This window comes from Dipodomys ordii, unplaced genomic scaffold (assembly GCF_000151885.1).
Source record: "Dipodomys ordii isolate 6190 unplaced genomic scaffold, Dord_2.0 Scaffold1, whole genome shotgun sequence".
Taxonomy (NCBI): domain Eukaryota; kingdom Metazoa; phylum Chordata; class Mammalia; order Rodentia; family Heteromyidae; genus Dipodomys; species Dipodomys ordii.
Window position 1 is genome coordinate 43,793,457 of NW_012267217.1, and position 22,921 is coordinate 43,816,377.

Below are 22,921 nucleotides of genomic sequence, written 5' to 3' on the forward strand. Positions count from 1 at the left end.
CGCTGTGATGTTCATTATTATTCCTGAGAGGAAGAAACATACATTGGAAGATAAAATTAGGTAAAGTATACCAAAAGAAAAGAATGACAGGAGCAGAAAGAAGTAGGGGAGATTGGGGCCACAAGCTACAAGATTTGACTTACATCTGTGTTCAAGTTTATAATTCAATTAAAAATATACTGTAAACTTTATAAAGAGCCAAGTCGTTCAGCCATAGCAGTACTTTTTCAGTACCTAACATCAGTTTTTTTCAATGACCAACTCGTCTGTTCTTGATAAATTTTATTGCTGACTAGGATAAATGGACTAAATTTATAAGATAATCTGTACCCTATAACTTGCAAAATGCTAAATGAATGGCTAAAGTTTTAGAAAGTTAAAAGATTTGGGAGAGGGGCACTGGACAGGAACAAGCTGGCAGAATTATCACTAAGAATTGTTCTTTTGGCCTTAACACTGGAGCAATACAATCACTTTACTAACTAGGCAACTAGTTCCTCAAGTTGAGAATATAAATGCCATAGCAAGTGGGTACGTTCTCTGGCAAATGTTATTGAGGGCATAGAAATGCAAGTTACTAGTTGGTGGTAACCTGGCATTTTCCCACGGTCAGTAACTTGGAAAAAAAATAGATTTAAAATGGAATGGCTGTCTGGACACATGGATTTTAAGTTTTGGGTTTTGGAGGGATTTGTTTGGGCTGAATTTTACTCATTAGGTTTCTCAAATTTTAGCTGGCATATTGTGAACTGAACTTCATTGTTTTCATTACAAGGGAAAAAGCAATAAGCTGAAATGTTTGAAGCCACTGAAACTGTGTTTGCAGGTCAAAAAGTGGTTGGTTGTCAGTAATTCCATGTGATTTATCCTGACACAAAAACTTGGGGCTGGGGCTGGGAAGTGGCTCAGTGGTAGAGCGCTTGCCTTGCATGCCTGAGACCCTGGGTTTGATTCCTCAGCACCACATAAACAAAAAGAAAAAAGCCGGAAGTAGCGCTGTGGCTCAAGTGGTAGAGTGCTAGCCTTGAGCTGAAGAGCTGAGGGACAGCGCTCAGGCCCAGAGTTCAGGCCCCACGACCGGACCCCCCCCCCAAAAAAAAAAACTTGGGGCTGAATGCTTGTGGTTAAGGAGAAATTTTTTTCTGGCTTGTCCTTTGTAGCTCTGTATGTCCAAGTTACTGAATTCTTAACAGAACTGACTCCTTGGTTTTATAGCAGTTCAACAGCTCAACTTGCTTTAGTTTTCTGCTTAAGTACAATATTTCTTGTTTCAAACAAGCCAAAGCCAACATCAATTAGACAACAGTCTTCTTTCTGTATTCAGGGTAGGAAATGTTTTGGGAAACTAGGTACAGCATTCAGGCTAGCAAAAAACTTTCATCACCCGAGTCTCTTCTCTCACAATGTCTAAAATGACTGACTGGCCTGTGTCCTCATCTGGAAGCTACATATTTTTTTTTTAAAGTACTACTTAGAAAAGCTCTTGATGGCTGGCAGAGATGTATTTCCAGCAAAGTGCTAGTTTCTATGAAGAATCTGGGTTGTACTTAGCATCCATCAACAAGTGGAGCATAAGATTACCTGAAGCCTATCTAACTGCCAGCCACTTAACAACCTGGATGGCTTGACATGGTGCCTGCAAACAACAGAAAAGATCTAGAAGCCCTTCAATAAGACCTGTTCCCCCAGTACACAGGAGCAATCTGTTTGGTTTCTAAGGCAATTTCCACTGAACTACTTTAAATGGATTTGAGAAATCAGAGACCAGGTACTTAGGAATCCCATCACGTGATTTAGGATCTCCGGTGCAGGAAGAACAGCCAAATCAGTGATACTGTATAGAAACTAAGAAACACTAAATCCAAAGAAAAATTTTAACTCATGAACAGAGTAAGTGAGATTTGTAAGTCCAAATTGCCTAACTTTATAACTATTTTGAAGGGTTTGAATGTGGCTGGGGAAATTGATAGTTCCCAAAGGATCCTCAAACACCAGGAATATTTGGTGTAGTGTCTCAGGTCTAAACTTTGCTTACTTGGGAGACAGAGATAGGAGGATTAAGGTCTGAGGCCAGCCTGGGAAGAGGAAGCTCACAGTACATCATAACCAACGATAACCAATGGTTGGGTGTGGTGGAATGTGCCTGTCATTCCAATGACATGGTGAGCTCTTAATATAGGATTGCTGTCCAGGCCAGCCCAGGCTTAAAGGAAGACCCTATCTGGAAAACAGCCAAAAGAGGGCTGTCAAAGTAGTTTAAGTAGTAGATTATCTGCTTAGCCAGGTGTGAGACCTGAGTTCAAACCCAGAGCTACTCAAAAGACAATCTTGAAGGATACCCAAAATTTCCAGCTACCCTTTCTTTAAAAAAAAAAAAAAGTTCCATCAGCCAGGTGCTGGTGGTTCAGGCCTGTAATCCTAGCTACTCAGGAGGCTGAGACCTGAGTGAGGGTCACAGTTCGAAGCCAGCCTCGGCACAAAAGTCTCCATGAAGCTCTTATCTCCAATTAACCGCTCAAAAACCAGACATGAAGCTATAGCTCAAAGTAGTCTGTAGAGCCTTGAGCAAGAGGTCAGGGACAGTGCCCAATCCCTGAGTTCAAGCCCCACAACCCAAAAAGTTTCATCATACCTTCCTGAAAGCCTTTGCCTGAGGCCCCAAACTGCTGGCTCCTCAGTGTAAGAACTGACTTCAGTATGCCAATTCCTGGGCCTCAGTTCCGCTGCCGACCATCTCTGCCTCCCCTTGCAACCTTCAGCGAGTGTCCAACATGACAAGACTTGGTTACTTGATTCGCATCCAAAGCGTTAGCACGAGTTGAAGGAAATGCAGGTGTTCTGTGGCTCACAGGCTGGCTGGCCCCGTGGAATTCCCTTTGCTGTTGGAACCCATCTGTATTCTCTAAAGTGCTGTTTCCCAATTCACTGTCCTTGGCACTTACCCTCACTTGCCCACATTGGGTAGAGAACTGAGCAGCCTCCTTCCAAAAGCTAGTATTCTTTCTGGCTTTTGCTGCTGCTTTTTTTTTTTTTTTAGATAACTCTCTTATCTAATAGAAGTGACTATTTTTTTTTTTCTTTTTTTGCCAGTGCTAGGGCTTGAACTCTGGGCCTGGACATTATCCCAGAGCTGCTTTTGCTCCAGGTTAGCGCTTGACCACTTGAGCCAAGCTCCACTTCCTGCTTTTTCGGTTTATGTGGTACTAAGGAATCAAACCCAGGGCTTCATGCATGCTAGGCAGACACTTTACCACTAAGCTGCTTTCCAGCCCTCCATTTCTTAAGAAAATCAACCTACATCCATCTCCCTTATCAGAAATTTGTTCCCTTCTGCTTTTTTTTTTTTTAATTTTTTTTTTGGGTCCAGTCATGGGGCCTGAATTCTGGGCCTGGGAGCTGTCCCTCAGCTCTTCAGCTCAAGGCTAGCACTCTACCACTTGAGCCACAGCGCCACTTCCGGCTTTTTTCTTTTTGCTTATGAGGTGCTGAGGAATCGAACTCAGGGCCCTCATGCATGCAAGGCAAGCGCTCTACCACTGAGCCACCTTCCCAGCCCCTTCTGCTTTCAAATTGCTACCTTCCTTTTTTTTAAGGCCTAGACTGAGACTCAAAACTTTTTTTGAGTTTTGTTTTTGCTCATTGGCCAGTGCTCTACCAACTGAGCCATGCCTCCAATGCACCATCTGCTTCTTAAAAGCTTGAAAGTACCTGAAGCACAAAAGTCTCTCTAAATGCAATAGTACTCTAGACTAGATCCCCAAACTGTTCAAAACAAACCTAGTGGTCTACAGTTAACAGCAATGTTCCAACACTAACTTCGGAGCTGTGTCATGTGTTGATGTTGGCCTTAGGGGAAATAGATAAAGGACACACAAGAACCGAATTGCTTTTGCAGCTTTCTTAAATGTTAAAATAATTTTAGATTTAAAAAAATTACATTTGTCTAAATCTCAGTTCCAGAGACTGAGGCCTTAGGAATGTACATTTCTCACAGAACCCCACGTGATCTTAGGCAGACTCAAGTTTAAAAGCTTTCCACTCCCTTTAAAAGTCTTTCCATTCCATGCCTGCACAGCTGTTGCATCCTTGATTTGCTTACCTGAATGTGGTAAAGATGTGTAATACTATCATGACCTCTTCACAGATGAGAAAGATGAACTTCTAGGACGTTATCTGTCCAAGACAACTCACAAACCATAGAGCTAGGATTTGAATCTCTCGTCAGTCTGGCTCTGCAATCTCCATTCATCACCATTCGCCTCAACCTAGTTTCCATCATGCCAAACTGAAGTGCTGTGTAACTAAATCTTTACAAGAAGCATGACTGCCAATATTACCATTCTGGGTCCACCCTTCTCCAACCTTCAAAGGTTGCTCTGCTCCAGTTTGTGACTGCCCTTTCCTCCTTTTTCCACTGGGTGAAAATGAGCCAGGAAAAAGCAAGGGAGAGCTGTGCCAGCTAGAGAGTCTTGTGCACAGAAAGCCGGGCTGGTCTTCAATCAGGATCCTGCTCAACTGCCATGTTCTACCTGCGCTCCAAGCTGCTTACACTTACGTGCTTGCCTAATAAAGTCCACAGCACTCAAGCTGACATTGAACTACATGCTCATGCTGTTACCTCTTGGTGCCCTCCACATTTACAACTCATTATTCATGTTTTCCACCTACTTTCCCGCAATGTCTCAGAGCATTGCTGGTGAACACTGACATGCACCAGACATTAACTAGAGGCATTGGAGGCTAATCTGCATTTTGCCACTGGTAGAAGGTAATTGCAGTAGTAGTCAGGGATCCATTCAACTTGTTCTCTTTCCTCTGTACTCAAGTTGCATTTAGAACCCAGTTATGAATCCCACTGCTGGGTGATGAAGTTTTAAGAGTTCATGCTCCCCCAACAGGACACCCAGAACACACACTTTTGCCATTCAAAACAGGCACAGTGTATACACATGAATAGTTTATAAAATACAACATGACCAGGCCCCATCTCTGTTTCACTTCTTCATGTGAATAATGAAACTCTGAATCAGGAGAAACCCAGGAAATATATTCAAGTAAAACATGTTTTCATTATTTGTTTGGGGTGACTGAATTTGCTTGGTTTTGCTAAAGAATGTTGCTGCTTGTACATTTGAACAACATCATTACCATGTTAGAATTCACATAACCATATAGCAGTGTGATTCTCCATAGATGCAAGGAGAAAGAGACTTCTACACCAGCTTTTTATTTTCTTCATCATTGCTTTAATGCATTTTTAAAAAGTTATCTACATTAATTGGGAACAAAGAAACAAAAATAGACATTTCTTTGTTTTTCATAAATAACTAATCTTCATATCTGATAAAAATCTCAAACCAGTATGTTACCTTCCCACAAATAGAATACATACAAATAATTTTTTTCTGAAATAAGGTCAGCAAGTTGAGTGTCTTGAGACTAACATGACCACATACAATTGCTGCTCCACTGACTTCCAGCAACAGAACAAGCTCTCATTAAGATGCTCTGGGTTTCCTTTTGTTATTGTTATGAACTCAGAATTACAATGATCATTTTCCAGTAATCATCTACAGATTCAAGTTGATTGTCTACAAAGGAAATATTGCTGGCTTTGACTTGTGAGTTCTAGATTTGGCATGACAGTGACTACATGGACAGGATAGGCACTATACATGTATAGAAATCAGAAAAAGTACTAAATGCCCTGGGCTCCATCTACTGACTCGGTATGTGCCTCATTTGGCTCAGTATGAACTCACCTGCACCAAACCCGTATCAAAAGTCACTAAATCTCTCATATATATAATATATAATATATATATATTAAGTATATACATACCCACAAAACATACATACTATATATACAATTTGTAACAACACGCTGTGATAGTGTCCTAAAAGAATGTACCACAGATAGACATTATCCTGGCTGAAATAAATGCTGAAATTGTCATCAAGCTGCTAGAAGCTTCTGAGAGTTTTGAGTCAGGTTAGTTACTTATATCCTGCATACCCTTCTTTCATGTCTTGGTAGGTTTTTTTGTTTTTTTTGTTTTTTTTCAAATCCATGCTTCCCAACTCAGGCATATTTCTTCCCTAGGATTACTTGATTGGACTTTGGAGACAAGAAAGGGCATGCATGCAGAGGGAGCAGGCAATTCTTAGCCACCCTACCTCACACCTGCCTAGATTTGTGATGTGCTCTGTCCTGCTTGCCACATTTGGTGTTAGAAAGCACTTATTCAAAGCTTTGTCCCGCCTACCCCCCCTGGGTCTTTCTGTGGAGCACAAAAGTGAAAGCAGCTTTCTTCAGCAGGGGTAGCAGTTCATTAAAATATACAACTGCGCTTCCTAGCTCTAGGGTTCCCATTCTGTACTGGAGAGCACAGGTCACAAATGCTGTTATTAAGGTTCTGTGTGTGATCCATGGGTTTTCTCCTGGCAGCCGATGTCAAGATTAGTGTCGCCCTGGCCCAGGAGGGAACAGCCTAATGAATACCAACTTTCCAACAGTGCTGTCGGCACATTATTTAAGCTGGTCCATGCGCACAATGACACACAACACATACACATAAGGGCCTGGTCACTGGCAAAAGTCTTGGAAAATATGACAAAGGTTTTTAAGAATAAACCAATAAGGCACCAAGAGAAATGGTTTCCAGCCAATTTAGACAACTTCAAATGTGAGGAGGGAAAAGAATATGAACTTTAAAAACTTCCTACAATCTGGCTGATTCACTGAGATCCCATTGGTTCCTTTACAGTCTTCTAGCTAAATCCTTATTCCCTAACCCAGGAAGTGAGATTCTGATTAAAGTCAACAGTGGGGGCAGGAAGACAGCCCAAAAATTGTATATCTGGGATAAAATTGGGTACCACACCCCCGCCCCAACTTTGGGGAAAAGGTGGGGGTTATGAAGAGGTTGCTGAACTACTCCACAAGCCTTTATTTTTTCACGAATATGGAGGGTTTTCATACCAAAAATGTAAAGCTGAGGAAAAGAAGTAAAAATAGGATGTGGCTATGAAGAGATTCAGTGTCTCTCTCTTGGGAAAGGGAGGGGAGGAAAGGAGGAAACGTACAAGCTAAGGAAGCAGGTGGCTTTTACCTTCAACTCTTGCAGGGAATGAGGGGGTGGGGCATGAGGAGCAGGGATAAGAACAGACACAAAATCAAGTGCCAAATATTTCCTACATTGTCTCCCCTTGACTTAGCATCTTTGTTATAACTGCTGTACAGTAAACGAATCATTCTTACTTACTTCAATGTGGCATGTTGCTAAAATGAAAAAGAAAATAATTTGAAAGAAGGAAAAACTTTTTATCTCCTTCACCCTACGTGTCTCAACTGCACTGCACATGCCTGGATTCCTCCAGAAAGAGAGGAGAACCCAAATTAGGCAAATGATTGACACCATATATTCTGGGAAGACACAGTAAATGAAGGAAGAGGTCAAGGTGATCAGAAAGGGTCTTCCTTCATTTGGAAAAACAGGAGAGAAACTGGTGTTTGGACTGGGGTTCTACTGCAAGGTACCTGAATGAATAGAGGTATAATAAAGTTCTTTAGCTATCTGTGCTGAGTTTTGTCAAAGCTACTGACATTTTAATTTGGGTTCAGTTAAGTATGTAAGGGCAGTGCATTGGCCTTATTATAAATGTGGACAGCCATTGAGTGACTTTAAAACTATAGATCGAAGTGTTTCTCTACCAGCTAAGTATTTAAAGTCCCCATTTGTCTACTCAATACGTGTGACATAAAACTGACCTAGACTTAAATTTTACTTTCCCAACTTCCATTCAAATGAAGCAGAAATGCTTAGATTCCAGTTCTTTTCCTAAGTAAGCTTTCCCAAATAATTGTTCATTGTGTTTGTTATTGTAACTTCCTCTATCTTGTCCCCAGTCCAGGCCACTGATGTTTGCTGGCCAATGGGAGGCCACCCCCTTCTCAGTAATGGCCTCACTCTTCATAAGTGAATGCTTAAACAGATTAGGAAAGCAAACAGAAGTGTGTGAAAGTGTGTGTGTGCGTCCCCAGTGTGTGCTTGTGGGGGGAGGGGCACAAAAAGGAGGCTTTCCTCTTGGGATAGTGTTACATTGATCCATCCTTGCGAGTTTCCAGAAGCATGTTATGGGTCTTGTTTGTCTTGCTAAGAGAACTGTAGTGCTGCTTCCACCAGGCTAAAAATTAGCCCAGAGTCAGGGACACTTGTTTTCCCTCCTTGAGACTAATGTTTGGCCACAGGTAGCCAGGCGCCCTCCCCCAGTCCCAGCACTTCATTCGAGGGTGGGTGTGGTTTCTAATCACAGCTCTCCAGGAGAGGAGGAATAAGAAAAGCAAAAGGCCTGTTTAACATGATAAAGGAGGTGGGGTGTGGGGGCAGATAAGAGAAGTGGTGGAAATTTTCTTTAATTGCTGGTAGCTTCCACTTTTGAGTCCCTTGAATAGGGAGCCCACCTTCGGTGAGGTACTCTAAATCCTTCCAGAGAAGTAACTGGGTTTACGGTCAAGAAAACTGTAGCACAAGTTCTTAAAAAAAATTTAATTAATAAGGGATGACTGGAACTTATTAAAAGCCTCCCACCCCTCTCTCCAGCACAAAGTTCACCATCTCGGTGGTCTGTACTTCAGATCAACCAATTATCATCACTTAAGTTTCTCACTATGAGAAATGTTTATGCCCCACACCCTAGATGCTTCCTACATTCTACCTCCGTTAGGAATGCAAATGATTAACATACTGTGGACTTGAATCTAGGCTTACCCAACCAAGTAAAGGAAGCACATAAAATCAGAGAGCTCCTTTAGCTTGTCTCTTGGGGAGGCCTTAAGCACGGGAGGGCAGGGGGTGATACTCGGAACAGGAAGCTGCCATAAAGGAAATTGGACAGTTTTAAGCAGGGGTAGGAAAAAAAAATTGAAAAACACACTCCACACCATCTCACTCACAGCAGCCCAAACTCTGTTCACATTTTTTTTTAAAAGACACATGTATAGGAAATAGATTTTCCCAATTTAGATCACGCAGTTCAAAGAAACCTGAACCAAGTGTAACCTCATCGCAATGCCAACTTGAGGATTTGGTAAAGCCCCCAAAGCAAAGGTAAATTTTGTTGCCAAAAATGCAACAGAGTTTTTTTTTCAAAAAAAAATTAAAATACATATAAATTAAAACCAGAGTTCCTCTAAAGAAGGTAGCAAAGGAACGCAAACTAGAACACACAAGACTGAGCTGAGCCCCTTTGAGAAGAACCGGGTCAGGTCCACCCTGGAAACCGTCCCCTTCCCCCTCCCCCTGCTCCTCCCCCTCCTCTCCCTCCCTCTCTCTCTCTCTCTCTCTCTCTCTCTCTCTCTCTCTCTCTCTCTCTCCCCCTCTCTCTCTCTCTCCCCCCCAGGAGGGGGCATCAGCACCAAGAAGGTAAACGGAAGTGACCTTCGCCAAGCTACCCAACAAAACAACCCCCCCCCTCCACTCCCAGCACGGGTGCAGGGGCGGGGGCCGGGCCTCCGCCTCGGCCTCCTCCTCCTTCTCCTCCTAGACGTGCGACAGGGACACCTGCTTGTGGTACGCGGCGGCGGGGCCCGGCGGCCCGGTCCTGCCAGTGAGCGCAGCGCTGGCCTCCGCGTAGTCCCCGGAGGCCATGGCGCCCCCGCTCTTGTGGCCCCGCCGCGGGCGGCAGCAGCAGCGGCTGGTAAAGCGCCGCCAAGACTCCACGGTCTTGCCAGACCAGATCCAGACGCCCGACGTGATGCCCACGACCAAGCACATGAAGTACTTGAGCATGAGCACCCAGTACTCGGGTTTGGCGCGCGGCTGGCCCGCGTCGGAGCCCGGGCACGCGCAGGTGAGGGCCGCCTCCCAGCTCTCCCGGTAGTGCTGTTCGTACAGGTAACAGGCCACCACGATGCTGGCGGGCACCGTGTAGAGCAGGGTGAAGATGCCGATGCGGATCATGAGCTTCTCCAGCTTGTCCGTCTTCGTGCCACCCTGCTTAATGACGCTACGGATGCGGAAGAGAGACACGAAGCCCGCCAAGAGGAAGAGCGTGCCCACCAGCAGGTAGAGCACCAGTGGGCCCAGCACGAAGCCACGAAGCGAGTTCAGGTTCTGGTTGCCCACGTAGCAGATGCCGGCCACCGGGTCCCCGTCCACGGAGCTCAGAGCCAGCGCCGTGATGGACTTGACGCTGGGGATGAGCCAGGCGGCCAGGTGGAAGTACTGCGCGTAGCCCGCGATGGCCTCGTTGCCCCACTTCATGCCGGCCGCCAAGAACCAGGTGAGCGACAGGATGACCCACCAGATGGAGCTGGCCATGCCGAAGAAGTACACCAGCAGGAAGACGACGGTGCACAGCGCCGGGCCCGTGGTCTCGTAGTGGATGTGGCTGTGCTCCCGGCTGCAGGCGACGCTGGCGTGGCCCACGACCAGGCGCACGAGGAACCCCAGGGACACGCACAGGTAGCAGGCCGACAGGAAGATGATGGGGCGCTCGGGGTAGCGGAAGCGTTCCATGTCGATGAGGAAGGTGGCCACCGTGGTGGCGGTGGAGATGAAGCACAGAACGGACCACAGGCCGATCCAGAAGGTGGCGAACGTGCGCTCGTCCGGGCTGAAGGACGGCTGGTAGCAGGGCACCGCGCAGTTGGGCACCTGGCCCGTCCACACCTTGTTGTAGAGCGGGTGCGACTCCTTCAGGATGGGCACGAAGGGCTCCCGGCACGTGCACACCGAGGGGCCTCCGCTGGCGCACTCGCCCCCGGAGGACGGGGCGCCCGGGAGGGTGGGCTTGGCCGGGAAGGACCTGGGGGGCGCCGTGGTGGCCTCGCTGCGGTTGTAATCCATGCACAGGACCTCGGCGTCGCGGCCCAGCACCGGGAGGCGGTCACAGCTCATGCGCTCGGGCCAGGCGAAGCCGTACTGGCGCATGAGCGGCGAGCAGCCGGCTTTGGCGCGCTCGCACACCGAGCGGCAGGGCGGCAGCGGCTTGTGGTAGTCCGGCAGGCAGATGGGCGTGTACATGGAGCACAGGAAGAAGCGCAGGTCGGGCGAGCAATGGATCTCCACCAGCGGCCAGAACTGGTGCACTTCCAGGCCGGCTTCGTCCTGCGTGTCGTGGTTGAACTGGTTGGGCATGTGCGTCAGGTTGTAGCCAATGCCCCGGCACATGGGCACCGTGATTTCCTGGCACACTGGGGCCTTGGAGGCGGCCGCCGCCCGACCCGCCAGCTGTGCCAGGAGCAGCAGCAGCAGCGAAGGCGGCGCGCACGGGTCAGGCCGAGCCATCGCCCCCCTCCCTCCCCTCGTCTCGAGCAGCCCGCGAGGGGCCGACACAGGCCGAGGAATCCGGGACCCGGGCTGTCCTCTCCGCACACTTGGGTGTCGACGCCGGGGCTGGCAACCTGTTGGTTTCTTTTTCTCTTAAAGAAATCCGTCCAGCGCTAAACTGCTTTCGGGAAGGCGCTGCCTCCACTCGGGTCCTCCGGAGGGGGGGAAGAGACTGGCGAGGGCTCCGATCCCGAGCAAAGGAGTCTTTTTAACAAGACAAAATCGGGGAGACAAATCACAACCACCCCTCGCAGAGGGGAGAGTCAACAGCCTGATCCCCGCCAGGAGTTTCCAATCTCTCAGGGAACCTCTCTCTTCTCTTCCACTTTCCCCGCGGGACCCGGACTTCTGACTCCCCACACCCTCCTTCCCAGGACGGGCCCTCGGGGCTGCGTCTCCGGACTGGGCGCTCTGCCCCGGGAAAGGGGCCGAGGAAGCGGGCGGGCGCGGGCTCTCACCTCTGCGGGTCCCGCTGGGGGACAGATGTCCGCAGCCAACCTGGATCGTCCGTCCTCCGAGCCACCCGGCTCCGAAACGCCACTCCGAGTCGGGCCGGCGCTGGGAAAGTTTAGCACAAGGCCGGGTACGGGTGGCGGCGACACATGGCAGCAGGTGGGGGCGTCTCAGGGAGCAGGGCGCCCCCGGAATGCGATCGGCGTAGGCCGGTCACTCGCCTTCTCTTCCTCCGGATCGCCCCGCATGATCCGGGCGGAGCGGGGCAGGGGCAGGCCGGGCGTTCCACCCGGGACCGGGAGCAGAACGAAGAGCGAGCGCGCCTTGGCAGCACCTGGGCGGGAGAAAGGCGAGGCGCGGCGGCCCGGGGACCCCGCTGCCTTACAGCACCGCGAGCCGCCGGCGCTGGCCGGGCCGGGACTGCATGGTGAGCGCCCGCCGCCGCGTCCCGCCCGCCGCTCGCCCGCTCCCCTGCAGGGGGCTCCGCGCTCCGGCGGACTCCGGGGGGCGGTGGCGGCGCTCTCCGGACGCACCCGGCTCGGCTCCTCCCCCTGCCCCGCGCTGGCGCACCCTCTCGCCCACCTCCTTGGGGCACCGAGCTGCGGGCGGCGGCGGCTGAGTCTCGGCCGCAGGCTGACTGCCCTCTCCCGCCGCGCCCGGGTCACCTGCCTCTAATGCCCGCCGGGAGGCCCCGCCCCCGGCCCGCCCCCCTCGGGCCCGGGCTCCCGTTGCGGGCCGCCCCACCAAGCTCTCCTTGGGTCCCCGCCCACTGCCCCGCGGGCTCCGCCAGTCTCCCCCCCCCCGCCCCTTCGCGCCCTGTGGCCCCGCCCGGGGCGGGCAACGGTAGAGCGTTGGCCAATAGTGGGCCTGGAAACGATGGGGGCGGGGAGAATGCTAATCACCTCTGCCTTGAGAACCCGGGCGGGAAACCCGAGCAAGAAGTCCCTCCGGAGTTCTCTGCGGGCGCCCGCCGCACCGAGCGGACTCCCGCGCTCGTGAAGGTGCAGGCTTCTGGAGCTCTGCTTTCACAGTTACCACCAGGTCTCTCCTCTCCGCGAGCTCGGCTTCTTTGCAGAGCCCGGCGCTTGTGTGGAAGAATTGCTTCAGGAAGTACTGTTCGCTGTGACACCTGTCTCTAGTCTGCGCTGTTGTGGGTTGGGTGAAAGAAAACCCAACGCTTAAGCCCCTACCGCGATGTTCGTTTGCCTCTTACTATAGCCTTGGAATCCTGGCAGTTCTAGGGTGCGTGAGCTCTTTACCGGCTTGGCACGGTGACCCGGGCAGCACCTGGGCCATCTCGTGCACCGCCCCATGCTGGAGCCCAGGGAGCGGGGCAGTGGCATGCACCATCATCTTACCCATCCCGCTCCCCAAGCCCTGGCTGTTTTCCAGCTTCGATCTTATACATCGCCTAGAAACATCTTACTGTTGGGACCAGAAAGCCCTTTTCTGATCTGGGAAGATGTCAGTCCTTTTCAGTCGAGGTTTGTGATGATGAAGTCGCAAACTCTCGGCTCTGGGTTCTGTACTGGGCAGGGAGCCGGACCCCCGGGGCTGCTCACCACTAAGCTGCGCCATGGAGCTTCCTGGGAGGCGGGGGGGGGGTGCAGGCTGGGGGCTCGGAGGAAGCCCCGGGCCCGGGGAAGATCTGCGGGGCGCCACGACCCCCGGGACGCGCAGGGGCGCTCTCCAGATGGGTTGTTAGGCGGCAAGTTTTAAATGTCCAACACATTCTAATTAGGTTGGAAGATTGAGGTGTTTCGCCTACTTGAAATTCATTCACACGCCTAGGAAGAGAGTTTACATAGTACCCCTCTCCCCCAACCTTTTCTCTCGCTGGAGGGGGAAAAATAGCGAAACAGGCAGAGGGCCTGGGGAACACTTGAAGGACTCAGGACTGCTCTCGGTGGCTCAGATAGGCTACGAATTGTTGCCGATCTTTTCTGTCCCATTTGTAAAGGCTGGGAGACTAAACTGCAGAAGAGCCATCTCCCTCTTCAGTTATAAGCTCAGCCTCATCACTAATCGCTCCACAGACATTGTAACTATGAATAAACATGGGAAAATGTACACTGCATCTTTCAGTCTCTGGAATCCTACAGGTGTTCATATTTTATCTCCTTACTTAGAATGAATTACTTGGCACTTTATGTCTGCAAACCCCATCCCCACCTTACAAGTAGTGAGAGTTGAAAGACGATGACTCTGCCATCTGAAAGAAAGGGAACCCTCGATGGAAAGTATGCACAGCCTGTGAACATGCCAGCAAGGACTGTCTCCGTCTGTGCCCTTGTGCAACGGTGGAATTGGGGAGGACAAGTGTTGGCTAATAATAAAAATTATTTGAACTTGGAGAATGTTAACCACGCGCACTGGAATTTAGCCAGAATACTTATGTTCTTTCACTTGGTTCTGACTCTAACTCTGTTATCTAATGGTTGCAGACCTGTCTCTTCTTAATCATTAGCCAAATGCTTACTTTTTGCCTGGAGATCTCTAATAATAACAGTAACAATAGAAGAAAATACGGTTAGTTGAGTATAGTGGTTCATGCTTGCAATCCCATACTGATAAAGGGAGGCAGGAAGACCTCAAGTTTGAGGCCAGCTTGATCTACCTAGTGAGACAGTATCAAAGAAAGAGAGAGAAAAATAGAGAGGAAGACAAAAAGGAAGAAGGATGGAAAGAAAGGCAAGGAAAGAAGGAAGAAAAAGAAAGAGCAAAATATTGTCAAAATAGACTTGACTTTCATTCCTGCTTTTCCCCCCACATATTACTTCAATTTAAAGGTGGTTTTAACTGGAAATATGGTTCAAGTGGTAGTGCCATCCAAACAAACATGAGTATCTCAGTACCACCAAAATGTGAATCAATCAATCAATCATGAATGTAGTTTAAGGTGGCTGCATTGGGCTGCAGGAGAAGATGGTGGCCTCCACAGGAGTTAAACTTCCTTGTAATTTTCTCTTATTGGAAGAACTTGAAGAAGGACAAAAAGGAGCATGCGAAGGTGCGGTTAGCTGGGGCCTTGACGATAATGAAGATATGACACTTACAAGGTGGACAGGCATGATTATTGGGCCACCAAAGACTAACCATGAAAGCAGAACACATAGCCTAAAAGTAGAATGTGGGCCTAAATATCCAGAAGCTCCTCCATCAGTTAGATTTGTAACAAAAATTAATATAAATGGAATAAACAATTCCAGTGGAATGGTGGATGCATGGAGCATACCAGTGTTAGCAAAGTTGCAAAATTCATATAGCATCAAAGTTGTACTTCATGAGCTAAGACATCTAAAGATGTCCAAGGAAAATATGAAGCTTCCACAGCCACAGAAGGACAAACATATAATAACTAATTTTAGGGAACCTCAAATTTGTCTTAAATCAACCATCTACTCATATTAATGTCTTGGTTAAATATCACAATGCAAAATACCTACACATTAAGTAAGAGAATTTCAGCTGGTAAACATGACCTGGACACTGGTAAGAACATATTTAATATATGCACACCCATTATGTTTTCAGATAACAGGAGGAAAAATGCAGCAGAATTTTTCTTTCTCTTGTTAAGGCGCTGTCATTTAAACATGAACCTGGAGTACTCGAATCAGAACTCAGGTTTTCAAGGTGAAAGCATGGCAGGAAGAGTCCAATTGCGGTGGACAGTGAGTGCGCTTCCAAAACAAAGTCTCCAGAAGGACAAGCTGAAGTGGCATGCTTCATCCATCCCACGTAGTGAAAAAGCTGCAGTTGAAATTGGGTCAGGTAGCAGGTACAGTGAATATTGTCAAAAATTGTGTTAATTTTTTAAACAGTGTGGGTGCTGACTACTAGTAGTATCTAAAATATACTCAGGATTGTTTTTGATATCTGTATTTATAATAAAAAGATGTTGGGGGGGTCAATGGATTTCTGTTAAAAGCTGTTCCTGTGTGATACATGTAACAGACTTGACAAATATTTGTTTTCGGTCTTTGTTTAATAAACCATGCATTTATGTTTAAGTCAACAAAAAATAATTAATGTAGTTTGAGATGCTTTCTATTTAATCTATGTTACGCAGAATGCTAAATAACTCATTAACATGAACTCACTTAATCCTTGCATCAGATAAAGATACTGGCACTAAAATAGCTTGCTTGAAGTTATTCCATTTATGGAAAGGGTAGAAACTCAATTTTTTTCTTTTATCTTTTTAAAATTAGGATCTACTAGTTGTAAATAAGAGTGTAATTTTGAAAACATATCTGTATTTGCTTATCATACACCCTGTACAGATTCATTGTCCTGTTTGATCTCCTTTCCTCCTTCTTAAATAATTCTCAACAGGTTTCACTGTTCTATTTTCAAATATGTATATTAAACTTTCAAGCATATTAGCCCTCTTTTACCCTATCCCTTTGCCCTCCCCTCCTACTAGTACCCCTGCTAAGATCTATGATACACTCTTGTCATTCATTTTTTTTTGGGGGGGGGGTCCGGTTGTGGGCCTAAACTCTGGGCCTGGGTGCTGTCCCTCAGCTCTTCAGCTCAAGGCTAGAGCTCTACCACTTGAGCCACAGCGCCACTTCCGGCTTTTTTCTTTTTGCTGAGGAATCGAATCCAAGGCCTGATGCATGCAAGGCAAGCGCTCTACCACTGAGCCACCTTCCCAGCCCTTGTCATTCATTTTTATTTCAGGCTTATGTTGATCTTTCAAAGATGTTTCACTGTAGTATTTCACACAACTATCAATTATTATCTCTATCCCTTTCTCCTATTATTGAAGTTTTCAATGGGTTTCCAGATACTATTATGATACATACGCAATGCATTTTTAATAGTCTCTCTCTTATTTTCCCTGTTTCCTCTAGTGTCCTCAAAGTCACAATTACAAACATGTTTTCTCTATATATTTATGATCCTGTGTGTATTTATGTATATGCTTATTTTTAGGTCTAGCTTCCATGTGAGAAAATATTTGGTCCTTGTTCTTCTGACACTGGTATATTTTGCTTAACATGATCCATTTATCTGTAAGAAAAACCCGTATTTTCACTTTTCTTTATGGAAGAATAATAATCCATTGTGTATGCATACCCCATTTTTTTCCCAATCAATCTCTGGGCTGTTTTCAGAGCTTGATGATTGTGAATAGTGCTACGGTGAACATGAGCATTCAAGTACCTCTATTGTACCCTGACGTACATTCCTTTGGATATATGCCCACGATGGTATCTCTGGATCATGTGGTACTTCTATTTTTAGTGATTGCACTAGTTTACATTCCCACCAACAGTGCATCCTCACCAGCATTTGTTGTTGTTTGTGTTCTTGACGATAGCCATTCTGATTGGAGTAGTTGAAACCTCAAAGTCAAAATGTATCCTGAGTGTTGAGTCATTATTCAGCAAAGTAGAAAACACTAAATGTTTTAAAGATACAACTGTTCTGTGTGTGTATGTGATGATGCCAGGGATCAAACCCAGAGCCTTGTACATCCTAGGCAAACAGTCTTAACAATGAGCAATATCCCAGGTACAAGTTTTAAGCTCTTAAAATATCAGCAAGCATCTTCCTGGGTTAACTCACTCACCTATTCTTACGCTGATCCAGCCAGTAAGCTAGTCAAAAAACATGGAATTTCTGCCTTGAAGACACTAATGCTATACTATTTCTACAAGGTCAAACTCAAAATTAAATTTACATTATTATTCTGGTATGTTTAATCATTGAAAGTCTAGAGGATAATGCTAAATGTTCTATTTGAAAAGTGACATTCAATAAGTTTCAAAATACTGGTTTGGGATTTTTCTCATTGGGGAATAATTACAGTGTTTTTCTTCTCTCTCTCTCTCTCTCTCTCTCCTTCCCCCACTCACAGCACTGAGTTTTGATCTAAGGCCCTTGCACTCACTCAGCTTGCTCATTATGCTTGTGCTCTGCCATTTGAGCTACACCTTCCTCCCTAGCATTTTTATTCTTACTAGATTTATGTTGTTTATACATGTACTGTTCTCAATGCTATAGAAATGGATGAAAAGGCAGCATTTGTACGCTATTTAGCAGATTGATGTTTGAGCTTGGAATGGTACATGAAAAACAGACACCTTCAATAATCATTTGTGAAATACATGAGTGCGTAATCAACAGCAGAGGTTAACTTTCTTCAACTTCACAACTGGCATTGATTTGTTGAATGTAGTATGCCATATGAACTGTATTTCTGAAGTTGACTATACTACGTAAAATAGAGCAGGCATCTGAGTTTGACTTTGACTTTTACCTGTATACCTTAAGGCACATCATCCAACAACTCCTTGTCTGTAAAAGGGAACTAGAAGTCATTATCAACCTCACAGAACTAGTGTCAGAAGTAAATTAACTTCTATAGAAAAGCATTCAAACCATGTCTAGCACCTGAGGAATCTGCCCAGAGCTCAGCTATTAGTACTTTCTTGTAGGGTTTGTTCTATTTTCCTATTTCCCCAGTTTTCTTTTGCACATTACTTTGACAATGGAAAGAAATGAACTCTTTTTTTCAGAGGTGCTTTATTTCTCTGCACACTCCCAGCCACATAGTACTAAATTGAATGCCAAAGCATGGATCATTTTACCGGCCCAGGAGAAATTTTGCTTCTCAGGCGCACACCCCTTGACATCAGCAGTCACACATGTGCAGGCACCAAACAGAGCTCCACCAGCCGGCCTGAACTCCAGCTCCTCATCTATCCTACAGCATCTCTCTGAATTCGTTCCATCAGATCTGAACCTTCATTGACAAAATAAGACACTAGCCAGAGAATTAACACCATGAGCCACTTTTCCAGGTTGATAATGAGAATGTCTTTTTTACATTATAAGTGGAATAATTCCATGATAATCTTCAGTCCTCTTCCCTCTTACACGATGGTAAGAGATTATAACAAAGTAAAAGCAGCTTTCTTTTGCTCCCCAAGGTAGTGGAGAACTAATCTTTCCCATCTTCATCAACGGGGCTCTCAGTCGCACTTTATAATCACCTGGGGAGCTTTAAGAACAAGAGAGTGTTGGCTCCTATTAAATTGGGATTTGTGGTTGAGGGGCCTGCATATTGTTTCAAGGTTTCTTTTGCTTATTTGTTTTGTTGCTGTTTTGTTTTCAACTCTGCAGATGATTTTAATTTTCATCTAGAGCTAAGAACCACTGAAAAAAACAGTTGGGTGCCCATTCAGTACAGCCCCAAACTTGAACCTCACTGGATTTTCTGCTTAAAAAAAAAAAAAGGATTAAAGTGGAACACCTCAAGAGAAGGAATGGGGAAGTGCATTCTAGCCTAATTGTATCTGAGTTTGTTTAGGCTGAAGGGAAAATTCTGTAAAGCAACAGAATTATAGTAAAATACATTGGCAGTGGTGTTAACCACAATACCTGCTCTGGGTGAGATATGGAGCCCTTCCTATATCCTGACTGTGCTAAGCATTTTGTACATAGATGAAGAAGCTGTGATTCAGGCAAGCTGAGTAACTTAGGTTTCCCTCACTGCAAAGCCTTTATCAATCATAGGCTTTGCTGTGGGCCTACCAGCAACCATTCAAGTATTGGATTCCGAGAAATATCAACTGATAAATTTTGAGAAAATCAATTTCTTTCATTTGTTGCCATTCTGGTCTGGAGATTGGTTAGCATTTTCAGCTCTGGTATGGTCTCTTGTATGTAGAGGTGAGAGTGTGGGAAATCTGAAGGCTCTGCATTTATGGAGAATCCACTATAAATGCAGTACAACTGTTCTTTGACTTTTCTAGACTAGCCATGCAAAGGGAGGCTCTATGGACTACATTTTAGAATCTTCTAGAGGGTTCTGTGGTGGTAGTTATTGTCTGTTTTTGTTTTTTTGTTTTGTTTTTCTTGGCAAGACTGGGGATTCTACTCAGAGCCTCATCCTTGTTAGGCAAGTACTCTACCACTTGAGCCATGCCCCCTGTCCTTGCTTTTAGCTTGTTCCCCCCCCCATAAAGTCTCTCACTTTTGCCTGGGCCAGCAATCATCCTGTCTTTGCCTCCCAAGTACTTGAGATTATAGACATGTGCCATCAACCCCAACCAGATCCTTGTGGTTCTTGATAAAGGAGAACTTTAGTTCATTAAACATAGACTTGACCACAAGGCCCTATCAACAGTAGTCCAAAACAAAAGCAAAAACATTGACTCTGCACCTGCTATGAACTGGTGCCAGAGGCCCAGAAGGGGAAGGCATAGGTGACAGAGCAGGGCATCAGAGCACCAGAGAAGTGCATTTAACCCAATCTAGTGGCCCAGGGAAGATCCAGGCTGTCCTGAAAGGCTGGGTATGAGTTGGATGATCCACTGAGGCTTAGAATAGGGAAGAGAAGATTTAGTTTTTCAAAGAGAGAAAGGTTTGGTACTAAGAATCAAGCAGGGACTTTACAGGAAGTTCAAGGGTCCACTACAGTTGACATGATACAAAAATCATGATAATGGCATTGCTGCCACAACTGCCTTCCACACCAACAGAGTAGATGGCTCGACATCTAGAAGAGACACCAAGTCCAGCAGCATGAACTATCTTTAACATTTATTTTCTAGCCTGGCTTGTCAGCAGCAACAACAACCACAACAATATCAGAAACATCAGGTGAATAATAAGGGTAGCTTCTGCTTTGCATCTGCCTGCCAAATCTCATGTGAAAGCACCTGATTGACAGAGTATGGACAGCTGCACAACCTAGCTGCAAGGGAGTCTGGAAAGCATAATTTTGAGATTTCCAATCTCAATGGAAGTCAGGAGAGTTTCTCCTATGGAAGTCAGGAGAGTCTCTCCTCAATGTGTACTACAAAGTAAAGACTTCATAGACAGAGGAACTAGCCCATGCAAGGGGGTAGGGTACAACCAGGAGAAAGCATGGCTTTCACAGTAATAGAAGTGTTGGAAAAGAGCTTTTACCTGAAAATGCACTCATATCTAATCAAAGTATTTTTTGTTATTTATATTCATGTGTACATCCTACACATAACACCCCTTTACTAATACTGTATTTGATTTATTGAACTGACTGATAATGCAGAGGACAAAGAAGATGAGCATGGCACAAGAAAATAAACAGAAGGGTTTGGTGATATTTATCCACAAAGCAGCAGGGCCTACCTTAGTTTTATGTTGCTATATAAAAAAAGTAGAAACCATTCTAGGCATTTCAAGAAGAAAAATATATACTACTAAGAACCACCTTTTTTTTGAGGTACTGGGGACCAAGCCTAGGGCCTTATAGATGTCAGAAAAATGCTCTGCCATTGAGCTACAACTACAATCCCAAACTGAGTAATTTAGAAAGAAAGAAAGAAAGACATTTGTTACAATTTGTTAACAAGGCTGGAAAGTCAATGTCAAGTTATCTTCTGATGAGAACTTTTTTGCTGCTTCATCTCATGACAGAGGCAGAGAGAGAGAGAGAGAGAGAGAGAGAGAGAGAGGAAAAATAGATAGCACAAGCTTAGCTCTTATAGCCTAATCACCTCTTCAAAGTCTCATCTCTTAATCAAACAATTAGACATGAATTTGGGAGGGGCAAACACACTAATCAAGAGAAATCCCTAAACATCTTCAGGCTTGGTGTCACAAATGCCATTGATTACTACTTTTATTTCTCCTTCCTGAAAGAACCCAAGTTGACTTTTAGATACCTTTAGATTTCTGCATAGTCATGATCTTCAGGGAAGGCAGAGCCTCTGGTTCAAGGTCCCAGAAATAACACATGCCTGGTCCAACTGATCATGTGCTCGCTTTCTTGGCAGCCTTGATGTTACACATGAGTATGAGACACAATTCTGGCCCAGGAGGAAGAGGATCAATATGAAGCAAGTCTATGAAGAGGCTTATGGGAAAAGTTTTACTCAAAACAGAAAATAATCCTCTCAATGAGTTTTGTTTTATTTTCATGAGATACCTGCTCCAATGGAACCTGTGACAGGAGAGCCAAGCTGGCACACTGAAGAATGACTACAAGGCTGACTGCCTCCAGACTTCGTGTCATATGCTACAATCTATTGTTTCCCTTTCAAGCCAACAAAATCAGTCATTTCTGTCACTTGCAACCAAAAGCCTTCTAACTTCTATGCCCAGACTGTATACTAGAAATGGGACTGTGCTTGCTTAGCTAACGGAACTCTCTGGAGGAAATTTAAGGACAGAAATTTATTCTCCTTTTTTTCCCTCCCTCTCTCTTTTTTTTTTAGGCAGAAAAACTTATTCATCCTTTAAAATCATTAAGACTCATTTAAATGTCACTTCTGTCAAGCTGAGTTATGTGTTACCGCCTGTACTTTCCACTGCCCTTCTTCTAGTAACAGAATTTTTATTCATCTACTTTTTCCACCAACGTTTATTGGTTGAATTTTATTGGTATGTTTGGTACTCCTTTAGCACAGGGGATGGAGCAAGCAACCAGTCAGCTGTATAGAGATTTCAGTTATTGAGAACAGAAATTGAATGAAGATTTTAACTATAATCACTCATGAAAGGCTCATACGGCAGGATTAAAAAAGGGGGACAATATGACTACCTTGATTTATGTTACAGTATTGGGATTATTCTTCTGAAAACACCCCATAGAGGAGGGAGGCCCCAAGTCCCTAGATCCTTTTCTCTTGAATCCTAATGAGCTTGTGATAGTTTTGAGTACCAGAATGTGCTGGAAGCAATGCAGTAGAACTACATGAGAAGGTCACAGACTCACCCTGGAGCTTCGACCTGATTCTCTTGGATCACAGTAGCCAATGCTGTTGCTGCCTCCTACCCTACCCATTTCCATCTCCTCTTCTTTTCTATTTTTGCTGGTCCTGGAGCTTGAACTCTGGGCCTACATGCTGTCCGGGGCTTCTTTTGCTCAAGGCTAGCACTATACCACTCAAACCACAGTGTCCCTTCTGGCTTTTTGCTGAATAGTTAATTGGTGATAAGAGTCTCACAGGCTTTCCTGCACCAGCTGGCTTTGAACCATGATCTTCAGATCTCAGCTTCTGGAGTAGCTAGCATTACAGACATAAGCCACTATTTCCTCTACTTCTTTAAGGTCAGCACCTCATGCTTACTAAGCAAGTACTCCACCACTTGAGCCATACTTCCAGCTCTTTTTGCTTTCATTTTTTAAA

At 45.7% G+C, this 22,921-nt stretch overlaps 1 protein-coding gene and 1 pseudogene across 1 annotated transcript; one reads left to right on the forward strand and one right to left on the reverse strand.

Annotated features, from left to right (window-relative positions):
* Window positions 1–9,455: 9,455 nt before the first annotated feature.
* On the reverse strand, window positions 9,456–12,124 carry Fzd5 (frizzled class receptor 5). Its single transcript, XM_013028998.1, has 2 exons — window positions 11,792–12,124; window positions 9,456–11,537 (listed from the first exon to the last, which is right to left on the reverse strand). The coding sequence occupies exon 2, from the start codon at window positions 11,289–11,291 to the stop codon at window positions 9,543–9,545; it is 1,749 nt and encodes a 582-aa protein (XP_012884452.1). The 5' UTR covers window positions 11,292–11,537; window positions 11,792–12,124; the 3' UTR covers window positions 9,456–9,542.
* Window positions 12,125–14,711: 2,587 nt separating this feature from the next.
* LOC106003145 lies at window positions 14,712–15,148 on the forward strand (annotated as a pseudogene).
* Window positions 15,149–22,921: the final 7,773 nt, after the last annotated feature.